This window comes from Acanthochromis polyacanthus, chromosome 6 (genome assembly GCF_021347895.1).
Source record: "Acanthochromis polyacanthus isolate Apoly-LR-REF ecotype Palm Island chromosome 6, KAUST_Apoly_ChrSc, whole genome shotgun sequence".
NCBI lineage: Eukaryota > Metazoa > Chordata > Actinopteri > Pomacentridae > Acanthochromis > Acanthochromis polyacanthus.
The window spans coordinates 8,601,922-8,614,439 of record NC_067118.1 but is presented as its reverse complement, the minus strand read 5'-3'; the positions used below and the strand labels follow the sequence as shown (position 1 = coordinate 8,614,439).

Below are 12,518 nucleotides of genomic sequence, written 5' to 3'. Positions count from 1 at the left end.
AAGAAAAACTTGATTTTCACAGACATTCAAGCCCAAAATTCCAAATAAAAACCAGCTGATATTACCAAACCTTCTAAGCCTCCCCAACTGCAATGAGAGTCAAAAACCTCTTTATACTATATTTATTATATTTACTGGCTCTTATCCCATCTCATTTACCTCCCATATTATATATATCTGGCCTCCTCTGCAGTTGCTGTCATTTTTAATATTGTTTTATTATGTAGGTACATTTGATTTTATTATTTAATGTTGATTGTCGTGCACCATCCAGCAGAAGCTATCTATATTTTCGTCATGCCATGTATGATGACAATAAAACCATTCTATTGTACACAATCTCCCAGCTAGGCTGATCACCAACAGCCATCAGCTGAGCTCCACCTCACAACTGCAGCCGATCTACCTGATGAGCAGGCTGAGCTGTGACCTACAAAACTATCTCGAACCTTTATTGTAAAAGTACCTTCTAAAGGACAATACAGATCATCAAATTAAAAATCCAAATAAAAAAGTAGAAAAGAGAAAAATAGCCTTAGACAGAGAGGATAAATTTTAGGATCCGGCCTAGTCTAGATTAAAACAACAACAAAAAATCCTCTTTAATTGATTAAGTTTAATGTAATTAAAATTAACTCCTGTCCAGTTGGTGGCGGAAATGCGTCACTTCCTTGTTTGCCAAACAATATAAGACGCGAAGAAGAAGAGAGCGATTTGTTTGGAAAATGGCGGGCGCTTTGACAGAGAATCAGCTTGTACATGAGGTTTACGCTTCGCTGAAGGTAAAACAAGTTCAAGAAATAGTCATGTTTGTCATAGTATCTAACATTGTGTGTTTTTAAGTTCTTGCTGCTCGTACTTCTGTTTGCTCGCCAACATTGAAATATTTAGCATTTCTAACGCTTCTCTGTGATGTGTTCATGTAAGTTGACGTTAGCTTTCTTTAAGAAAAAAACCTCAGTTTCTGTGCTGAGTTGTTTATTTACATGTACAGCTGCTTTTATCCTGGCCAAACGGTCACAGTCTCTGTTGTAATGATTCTTGGACTGCGTCTCTGTTTCCCATATTGCAGCTAATCCAGGTTGACATCATTATACGGGACCAGTTCAACTCAAAAAAAGCAGTTTTTCGCCAGCCAAAAAGTGGCTGCAGCTCTTTCATAGTGACTGAATTGATATAAATGCATAGAAAAGCTAAGTACTGTTTAAACTAGTCATGTAATTGGGTGTCCTGTCTGTGTGTTGTGTTGGTTGAGGCTGCGTCGTGTCCTTTGGTGGACGGTTTGTACCTAAATGACACAGACAGCATGTTACAGCTGCTCTGTGCTCCATCACAGCTCCGCACAGACATACTGGCGTGGATCTGCACCAGGTAGAGTATACTGCCCCTCAGCTAATTAGTCAAAAGTAATTGGTATGTAAACTCTAAACTGAACCCCTTCTACTTTTATTGGCTCTGCAGCATCAACCCAAACTTTACTGATTCCAAGGCGATGTCGGGGAGATCCACAGACCCAGAAGTTCTGAATAAAGGTAACCTTGCTCTCTTAAGGCCAACAGGCTGACACAAATTGTGCAGGTTAGTTTGTACCAGGGGTGTCAAACTCCTTTTAACTCGGGTGGCCACATTCAATATGATCTCACATGGGCTGACCCAGTAAAATCCTAGCATAATAAACTCTAAACTCCAAATTTTCTTTGTTTTGTTAAAAAAAAATCTGAAAATGTTCACGTTTAATGAACTACAAATAAACCCAGCCTCTCTTCTGCTGAAGAGAGTAGCAGCTATATTTTTCTGTCACTATAACCCCAGATTTCAGTTAAACAATTACTTTCTCTCACTCTGTATAATCTGTTTAAATATATAATACTTTTTCTTATTTTTGCTATACTTTGTTTTTGGTTTTTTGGCACTTTTTATAGCTTAGCTCCAGCTGCATATCAAAGGAAAAAACAGTCGAGACAACCATCTGCCCACATCAGCATATCACTGCTCAAACTGCCTCTAAAGTCAGAATGTGTGTCCTGGATCTGTCAGGACCTCAGATTGAACAAACACAACACTTTCATAGTTGATTGTACTGGCATGAATGAGTGGACGCTGGATATTCACACACTTTAGATTTTTAAATTTCTTAATAAGTGCGATTTCATCGATATTATGCCTGTTTATCATTTACACATGGAGATCACAGCTTACGATCAGTGCATCTATAAAGGGACAAAGTAAAAGATGTCTGGAACTGAGCAATGTAATATTTTACTTTTTGATCTGGAAATTCTTTTGAATTTGCATTCATTTCCACATCTGTGTAGTAATCTTGACCACTGCAGCATATATACTAGAGTGGGAACTATTGAGGAAGAAAGTTAAATTATCCCTTTTATAAATGAGAATTATCAATAAAAAATGCATGAAAGTTGTGGCTGTACTGTGGACAAGTTTTCTGCAATTTTTACTCTTTGCAATGTCGTCTCTTGGGCCTGATTGGACCCTCTGGTGGACCGGTTTTGGCCTGTGGACCATAAGTTTGACACCTTTGGTTTGCACTGAGTTTTATTTTCTGTCATACTAACACTGCTGTGCTTTTTTTTTTTTTTGGACAAACAGAAATGGCTGCGCTTGGACAGGAGCTGATGCTATGCAAGTCAGGTGACCTGGACCTGATCAGGGTGAGTTGTTGCTTCAAAACTAATCTAAATGTAAATATATTTACAGCTGTAGTTAAGATAAGATAGACTTTATTAATCTCACAAAGGAGAAATTTAACATTACAGGGCTCTTAGAAACAAAAAAACAGAGGAGTGCAAAAGTCACGAAAGTGCAAGAACAAGATAATAAATATTGCACATAACTACACAGTAGTGTTATACAGTCTGATGGCAGTGGGGATGAAGGACCTGCGGTAGTGTTCCTTCTTGCACTGAGGGTGTCTGAGTCTCGTGCTAAAGGAGCTGCTCAGCTCCACTACAGTCCGGTGCAGTGGGTGGGAGCTGTTGTCCATGATGGATGAGAGCTTGGTCAACATCCTCCTCTCACCCACATCCATCACAGAGTCCAGTGGGCAGCCCAGGACAGAGCTGGCCCTCTTGGTCAGCTTGCTCAGTCTCTTCATGTCCCGCTCTGTGCTGCCCAGTTGTACGCATTATCACACTTGCCACATTTCCCTGCCGTGTGTCTATTTTCTCCAGGGTAATGCGAGTGCTGACCGGCAGCTTCGTTTCCTGGAGCAGCTTCTAACTCTCGTTCCGGGTTGCCAGAAGTCTGCTGAGAACAGAACCGATGCAGATGCGCTCCTGAACGAGGTCTTCGCTGCTGAGAATCTGCCCAACCTCACACAAGCCCTCAAACCCAAATTTTACCCCTGGCCTTCCCGCACCAACACGTATGCTGTGTGATTATCCTCTTGCATGCATTGTATCTCCTCCTTCCCTGCAGCATGCTGGGATGCTGCATATGAAAGACCAATGCAAACAAGTTTAATGGATCTTAATTGAATCTTTTGTTTCCTGTTGGCTGCCAGCAACCCTTGTCTCCTCATACTGCTTTCCAATCACTCACAGGACTTTGCAGAAGGAGACCAAGTCGGCTAATGAGGCAAGCGGAGAAGAGCCTGCTGATATTGATGCCCTTCTACAGTTGACTCAGTCAGCGCTGGAGAAGCTACAGTCAGAGGTAAAGTATTAGAATTGAATTGTCTTTATTGTCACTGCATTGATACAACAAAATTTAAAAACTGCTTATCTGTCACAAACGCAGTTTACAATGAGTAAACATCTGTAAAAACTGTCAAGTGCATTTGGCCATTGCACACAGTTGCTGTTACTCCTGCAATAATAAAAAGAAACTGAGTGGTTATATCATTATCTATATGCTGCTTAATCCTCTTGGAGTGGCTGGAGTCTATCCCAGCTGACTTGGGGTGAAAGCAGGGGCCATCCTGGACAGGTCACCAGTCTGTCACAGGGCTACATATACAGTAGAGACACTCACATTCACACCTACGGACAGTTTAGAATCACCGATTAACCTCAGCATGTTTTCGGACTGTGGGATGAACCTGGAGAAAACCCACACATGCACAGAGAGAACATGTAAACTCCTTGCAGAAAGATCCTGGGAAGGCCGGGATGCAAACGGGGATCATCTAGCTGCAAGGCGAAAGTGCTAACCACCAAGCCACTGCAGCCCTGGGGTGGTGATTTATAGTTTTTAAAATATTGTTAATGAACTGAAGTATTTCTCTTGCTCTCCTCAGTGTGACTTCCTGCTCGATGAGGACAGTCCTGCGGTTTTCTCTGTGAACACGCTGCGTGTGGCGGCGTGTGACCTCCAGCAGCTGATGTCCACCTTCAGCCACGTTTATGAGACAGACCTGAGAATGTATTGCAGCAAAGACATCCCCCACTTCAGCAAAGACACTGACATCTTCCACAGAGTACATCAGCTACTTCTGGCCTGCAACACGGTACTCAGTAAAACCTCTTTCAGACTGGGAATGCATGCTTTGTTGAGCTGTAAAAGTGACATTTGTATTAATCATGCTCTTCACTGCTTTGTTCAGACATGCTAAACCTGTAATATTTAGCATGTAATGTGAAGCATGAGTTCAACATAGCTGAGACTTTTTTAAAAAAAAACAAAAAAAAAAACACCACTGGCTAGCTTTATAAAACCTAAAACCCAGTCAGACTTGGCGTGTATCACAGCAATGCTAACAGACTTTCCTGTTAAGCAGGTTTTCAGCAGACTCGCTGTGCTCGCATTAAAGAATTATTTAATTTAAAAGCATTTGTTTAAAACGAATCATTTGTCTTCAGCACAAAATGATGTGCCGCCTATTCAGTCAAAAGGAACATATGAAGAATATAAAAATATGGATAAGTGCTGTTTTTGCAAATGATTAAAGGAAAAACTCTTAATTCTGGTAAATTAATATAAATTTTAACCCTCAGTTGCTTATTTCTAGCATGACAGCTGCATGTTAGAGGTCTTGAAATTCACTCATTTAAACATGATGTTGGAAATTCTCTGACTACCAAGAGTGTTCTTTTAGGAGCAGGTAGGACTCCTTTTGTAGTACATCCCTCTGATGCAACAGTAGCTGTACCATTTCAGAAACCGTTTTGGGATGCAAGACTAATTTTTGAAGGATATTCTGATGGTAAAGTGAGTTTCATTGAAACTATGCAGCCTGTTCTCACTGATTTATAGATGTTGCAGCAAAATAGAAACAATTATCAGTACAGTTTAACAAAACACAACTATTGGAGGTGAAGTATACACACAATATATACAGTATGTGGAAAAGAATCAAGAATCTTTTCGTTGTTTCCACACAACAAAATTACAATTGGTGACTCCCAGCTTTAGATAAATAGAAAATGGTACACTACATACAAATAGAATAAAATAACTTTTTTAAAATTCTCAAATATAAACATGTAAAGAGTTGGCAAATAACAAGGATAATAAAAACAAATTTAAGAATATTTACATGAATTAATGAATGGATTGTACTTTTTTAGTTGCACCTGACAGCAAGCTAGCTGTCATTGCGTGTCTCTGTTGGAGCAGTGTTGATTAGTCTGATACCAGCAGGAAGGAAGGAGCTGCAGTAAAACTCCTACACACACCTGGGGTGATGCAGTCTGTCACTGAAGGAGCTGTCCAGAGCCCTCTGTCATGCATGGGGTGGGAGTGGCTGTCTAGCAGGGATGTTGGCTCCCACCACCTGCACTGGGACCCAGGACAGAGCTGGCCTTTTCTTGATCGAGTTTCCTTTTGTCAGCAGCTGAGATGCTGCTGCCCCAGCAGACTGTTCCATAAAAGATGGCTGATGCCACCAGAGTCGTAAAGTCTTCAGGAGCGCCTCCTGAAAGACCTCCATCTCCTGAGCAGATGGTCTGCTCTGACCCTTCCTGTAAAGCGCTGTAGTGTTGTCTGACCAGTTGCGTTTATTCAACTGAGCACCCAGGTACTTATGAGTCCACTCTCCATGTCCATGCCCTGGATGTTTACCAATGTTGGGAGTGTGACTGCACATGTGGAAGTTCACTGCCAGTTGTTTGGGCTTCCCTGAGTTGATTCAGGCAGTTCTGCAGGCACCAGTCCACAATGTTCTGGGCCAGTTCTCTGCTATCCTCTCCTCTCAGATGCTGATGAACTGCTGCAGATGACGGCTGGCTGAGTTAATAATAATGGTAACTTTATTTATAAAGCACTTTCCGTCAAAGTGCTGTACACAGAAATGAGTTGTACATGAAGTCTACAGATGTTCCCTGCAGGTCCCTGTGCTGTAGACCAGCATGTCAGACTCGTATTCCAGTTCCTCAAACTGGTCTGTCAGTTAGGTAGTCCAGTATCCAGCCCGAGAGGTGGTGAGCTGCAGCTTTCCCTCAGGAGAACCGGCCGAGTTGTTAAACTGAGTGCCACGTCATGCTGACATTCATTCTCTTGCATGTTTGTTTCTTAGGAATTGGAAATGCTTAAAGAAGTAACCAGCGCTTCTGAATCTGTGAGTGAGGAAGTCAAGCAGCTACAGACGCAGTCTCAATACTGGAGACACGGAGAGAAGCGCACGTTACGTAAGTGGCTTTTAGGTTTCACATTCAGGCTCACACTTCTTGTTGCAAGTTGGTAAATTTATTTTGTCTCTTTTCCAGACGATCAAATAGAGGTAATTACCAAACGAATTGGAGAATTTCTCGCCGAACTTCAATCCTGATGACATCACTGACACTAAAACTGAGCCAGGTGTCCTCTGCTGCTGTGATGCATGTCTCTTCTCCTGTACTGGTGTTAAAGGCTCAGTTCTTGTAGTCACCAACCTGCTCCTGGCTTGTCATCTCTTCTCAAATACTCCTCACTCTTCCTCTTCTTGCTCTTTCCCACCACATGAATGGGGAAACAATTCTTCCTGAATGTGAGGAGGTGGTAAAGCTGAGGACTGTTTGTACAGACTAGAGTTTGAGCTGTGGTGTTAAAACAGAACTGTGGTCAAAAAGCGTTCTATCAGCCGTTGCTCGGGTATTACGGCAGAATCTCACATCTTTCAGAGAATTAAGGCTGTTTAATGGAGTCAAACACTGACTTGTCTAGAGCTGCATTGAGACGTGGTAAATGAACTAACTTGCAAATCATGCTACGACTTTCTCTGTTGCTTTCCATAAAGCTACAAGGGTGTGTTGCAGGCTCCATGTGAACGGCCAGATAAGTTTGGGAACAGAAGGGTAAACTGAAAAGGAATTTAGTTGGAGAAAACGGTCGGTTTTAGGGTTGCACAGTTCATTAAATGGTGATCATGATGAGGATTTTGGTTTCCACAATTAAATAAACAAATTTTGAGGTTTTAAAATGTGTAGAAAACAAACCTTAGATGCCTTATTTTGCAATTTACTGAAATTGTTGGTCTTGAATCTGTCTGAACTGCAGTAACTGAGCAGCTCATGGAACAACCTGTATTTTTATATCGCAGAAAACTAATATCACGAAGCCCTACCCCATTAGTATGTTTATCTTGAATATGACTGAAGTGTTGGGCAGGTTTGTGCACCATCACAACATTATACTAACATGAGTTTCTGTAACTGTACAGTCAGAATTTACTGCCTTAACTTGCAGCACCCTTAACACTTGAATGTTGTATATTTTAATACTGAATAAATTAATGTTTCAAACTTTCTAACATGGTTGTCAACTTCAATTGTTTCTGCTTATTTTGTGACTTATCTTTTTAGTATAGACTGTAAGGAGCCAGTTGTTTCTGGCTTCACCTGTGAACGATGAGAACTGTTTTACAGTAATTTTCATGGATAAAAGATAAAACAAATCTGCAATGAGCCGGAAATAAAACGCAACAGGCAGTAGGTTATGCTTTAGTATTGAACATTGAAATACAGCGAGTAATACTTGTATTATAACATTCTTTTTACTAATGAGTATTTGAGTGTACAGATCTCCGTATATTGACCTTGCATTTTCCCTTTACTTAAACTTGGTGCCCCTCTAATGGCCACAATACACTGCCTGTCCTTGGATTTAACTAAATGAGTAAGCCTTCCACTGGATAATTACTGCAGTGATGAATGTTTCAGTTGGCAGGAACTTCTTTAACTCTCGCTGATGCAGTGAGGAGCTTCTTGTTTCTGAAATGGTCATGTCAGAAGACATATCCTGTGGTCATGGAAAAGAAGTCAATCTGTTTCAGAAGGGTCAAATTATTGGCCTGCATCAAAGACAATAACTACAGAGATTTCTGAAACTACTGAAATCAGGTTAAGAACCATCCAACGCATTGTTAAAACCTAAAGGATAGTGGAGAACCATCATCTTGGAGGAACAAATGTGGTCAGAAAAAACTCTGATTGTAGGAAATCAACAGTAGAACTCACGGCTATGTTAAATACTGAGAACATTTCTACATGAACAATGTGAAGGGAACTCATAGAATTGGGACTAAACAGCTGTATCTCTGAGAAAACCACTGATCAGTGAGGCTAATTATAGAAAAAAGGCTTCAGTTTGCTATGGAGCATAAAGATTGGACTCTGGAGCAATGGAAGAAGGTCATGTGGTCTGATGGGTCCAGATTTACCCTGTTCTAAAGTGATGGGGGCATCAGGGTAAGAAGAGAGGCAGATGAAGTGATGAACTCGTCATGGATAGTGTCTACCAGCCTGTGGGGGTTAGAGTTATGATTAGGGTTGGTCAGGTTCAGCGACGTTATGTTCCCAAAGAATGAGGTCAGCTGATACCTGAAGATACTGAATGACCAGGTCTTTACATCAGTGGAGTTTTTCTTTCCTGATGACATGTTCCAAGATGATGATGCCAGGATTAATGAGGCTCACACTGAGAATGAGTGGATCAGGGAGCATGAGATGGATCGGCCTCCACAGAGTCCAGACCTCAGAACCACTGAGGATCTTTGGAATGTTCTGGAGAAGACTTTGTCCGACTCTCCCAGCATCAATAGAAGATCTTGGTAGAAAATGTATCCAACTCTAGACAGAAATAAATGCTGTGACTTTGCAGAAGCTTATTGAAACGATGTTAAAGTGAATGTGTGTCGTTCTCAGAGCTAAAGACGGTCCAATGAAATATTAGGGTGTGCGACTTTTTTATTATTTGGACGGGCAGTGTAAAAAATGTTTAGCTTGTATCTCTGAATTCATATCTTTATATGTCAAAATTCTATAATCACAAACCTGTATTTTAATGTTTGAAGATAAAATAGGACTGAACAGTTATGTGGGGGAAAAAAACATCCAATGGAAATGGCTGGCATATTTACTGAACCAAAATATAAATACATCATGTTTATTTTAATCTATTCTTTTTATCAAAGGAGAATGATTATTTGGTGTTCTAAAAAGGTGCATCGCTGCAACAGAACGGACATCATGAAACAACCAAATACAAACTAGACTGGATATAACAATGGAAGGAGACGGTGGGGTCATAAAGCAGAAATCACAAGTCGGTAACAAGCTGATGAGGTTGTTGATGCTGCTTGTGGATTGTGGTTAAACACTTCCTGAAGGCCTCGGTGAAGTCGTAAGACATCCTGAGCACCACGTGGCAGATGGTCAGTCGGAGTGTTTTGTCTGAAATTATTTCTTAGACGACAGACGGTGGAGCTGTTGAACATTTTACCTCACAGCCAATCTGCATCTTGTATACAATGTTCATCCATATTTGCACTAGTATGATACTGTTTTTTTCATTCTAATTTTTAGTCTTATATTACTTGTCCTAAATTTGTGTATATATTTAGCCCTATGTTTTATCTCAGCGGTCTTTTTTTGTTTTCTACTTCATTTCTTAAGTTATTCTTGCACGTCTGCTCTATGTGCCTTTTAAATTGCCTTGTGGGGACAAATATAGTTTTCTGAATCTGAATTCTCATCTTTCTCTTTTCATCTGTGGCATTGTGTCATTTGTTTAAAGCTGCATTTTAAAGTGGACTTCATGATCACAGAAGTGTTCTGGTCAGCGGTGGTTCTACGCTAATTTTACTGGGGAGGAGAAGGTGGGGCCAGCGTTTAATCACAGGGGCACATAAAAAATGAAAACAATATTTAAACACTACAATCTTTAATTTTACTATATATTCGTATCTAACAAAGGTTTTTGGTTGGTTTGTTTACAAAAATGCATCAAATGCATCAGGGTCGGTGTTGAAATGTGGAACTTCAGGAACATTTGAAATCAGTCACATGACAAAAGTGGTTTGGTTTCCTGCCATTCAAAATCCTACAACTACAGCAACAGGATACGGCGGTGCTGCTGTCTGGAAAACTGGTCCTCAAATACATTAAGATCTGGATTGTATACTCAGCGGCACTGGCCCCTGTGTAGAACCACCACTGGTTCTGGTTCCACTATCTGATCACTGAAGCCACTCCTGACCATGATGACGATTAATTCAGTGGGTGAGAATTTGTCACCAGCTGAACAGCTGAAAAACTTTTGTTGCAAAGTAAATAAACTTATTTTCTAACCAAAACAATACAAATTAGAGTTTGAACGTCCTCCAAGTCAGAAAAGATGGACATTTCTATGCTGCATTTATATCTTATGAGTGCAACTTTTATTACATACAAGTAAATAAACTGTTGATCACAATCACATGAAAGTCTCTGATTTCATTCCAGCAGCAGGAGTCTGTCTGTCTGTCTGTCCATGAGTCTGAATCCTGCAGGATAAAGTCTCCAGATGTTTCAGCTCCTCATCAGAAGCCTTTACTGACCAGCCAGTCCTTCAGCTCCTTCTCGAAGTGCCCTTTGACCTTCAGGGTCATGGTGACCTCGTTGACCTGCGTGGGCAGCTCCTCACCGGTCACCTCCTTCAGGTGCTGCTTCACGTCCTTCTCCAGAGCCCAGATGTCTCCTTCCACTTTCCGGACCAGCGTCAACTTGCGGCTGCCGTTGGTCACGTCGGTGTAAACGGGGACGTTGTGCATACGGGAGCGGCGGATCATGTAGGGCAGAGGCGGCGGGGAGTCCGCCGGAGGGCTCCAGCCGGACGGGGTGACGCCGACGTGTTTAGGCGGAGCGGGGATCCGTGACGGCGGGATGAGCCGCTCCACGAACCTGTACTCCTCCGTGGACTCTATTATCGCCGCTTTTCTCTGTTCTGGAGCCGCGTTAGACACACACCGGAGCCCGGTAGCAGCGGCAGGAGCTCCCGGTGTCTGGCTGTGGAGGTAGAAAGCTCCGCTAAGCGCCCTGCGGAGCACCGAGGACCTGAGGCTGAAGGAGACCGCCATGTTGTGTAGCAGAGAAAGAAGCCCGACCCGGAAGTAGTTTAGAACTTCCGGTAATAGCAATCTTATTGAACGAGGATCAAACATTTTAATTGTTGAAATGCACTTAACAAAAATAGAAACGCCGCATCAAATTAGTCTTCTTTTTCTATTTAGAGAATAAAAATACAAATCTAATTTCTATTTTTCTTGTTTAAAAAAGATATACAATACCATTCAAAAGTCTGAAAGAAAAGCCCTGTTTTTGAAAGGAAAGCATTTGTTTTTCAATGAAGATATCAATAAATGAATCAGAAATACACTCTAGATATTGTTAATGCAGTAAATGACTATTCTTTTCTTTTTTAACACTCTCATTTTATTAAAATTGAAAAAGCAAATTATTCCAATTCCAACGGATTCAGAAAAGTACACGGACCGTTGTCTTCCCAATATTTAGTTGTTTTTTTTAACATCACTCTTGTTTTTATTGCAGAAGAACAATAGAATGAAGGAGTCAGCCATTTGTAATCATCTTAACAACATTTGAGAGAAAATATTTAAAAAGCAGACAAAGACTGCTGATTGTATCTAGTTACAGGTAGATTCAAATAAAATCACACTGTATGGGTTTTACATCCTCAGTCCATTTAGTCTAGATCTTTCAAAACTTCTCTTTTTGCACTTTCAGGGAATATATCAACTTCTCCATAATGTAAACCTCATGTACAATATCAATCCATGTCTCAGTGTCAGTTGGTCCCACTTTTATCCATTTTGGCATCATGTTTTTTTTTTAACTTTTGCCAGTATTATATCAAGTAATTTCTTGCCATTAACATTACAGTTGTCAAACAATATGTCACCCAAATACATGACTTCACATTTATTAGGAATATTTCCCTCAGATATATTATTTATATGTTCATGGACACGTTCCCAGTCAGAGTAAATGACTATTCTACCTGGAAACAGCTGATTTTTAATGGAATATCTCCATAGGAGTACAGAGGAACATTTCTAGTAACCATCACTCCTGTGTTCTAATGCTACGTTGTGTTATCTTATGCTGTTGGAAGGCTAATTGATGATTAGAAAACCCTTGTGCAGTTATGTTAGCACATGGATAAAAGTGTGAGTTTTCATGGAAAACATGAAATTGTCTGGGTAACCCCAGACAATTTCAACTCAAACTTTTGAATGTTCGTGTAAATTTAGGCAATTGTGCACAGTATGCTGTTGAGCTGGTGACAAATTCTCAATCGCTGAG

At 40.8% G+C, this 12,518-nt stretch overlaps 2 protein-coding genes across 2 annotated transcripts; one reads left to right on the top strand and one right to left on the bottom strand.

Moving 5' to 3' along the window:
• Positions 1–678: 678 nt before the first annotated feature.
• Positions 679–7,687, top strand: haus7 (HAUS augmin-like complex, subunit 7). Its single transcript, XM_022218166.2, has 9 exons — positions 679–782; positions 1,256–1,371; positions 1,462–1,532; positions 2,611–2,672; positions 3,192–3,385; positions 3,564–3,675; positions 4,259–4,468; positions 6,476–6,587; positions 6,666–7,687. The coding sequence occupies exons 1-9, from the start codon at positions 726–728 to the stop codon at positions 6,725–6,727; spliced, it is 996 nt and encodes a 331-aa protein (XP_022073858.2). The 5' UTR covers positions 679–725; the 3' UTR covers positions 6,728–7,687.
• A 2,884-nt stretch (positions 7,688–10,571) lies between these two features.
• Positions 10,572–11,316, bottom strand: mrpl49 (mitochondrial ribosomal protein L49). The gene has a single exon (XM_022219963.2). It carries the CDS (start codon positions 11,270–11,272, stop codon positions 10,736–10,738), a length of 537 nt encoding a protein of 178 aa, XP_022075655.2. The 5' UTR covers positions 11,273–11,316; the 3' UTR covers positions 10,572–10,735.
• Positions 11,317–12,518: the final 1,202 nt, after the last annotated feature.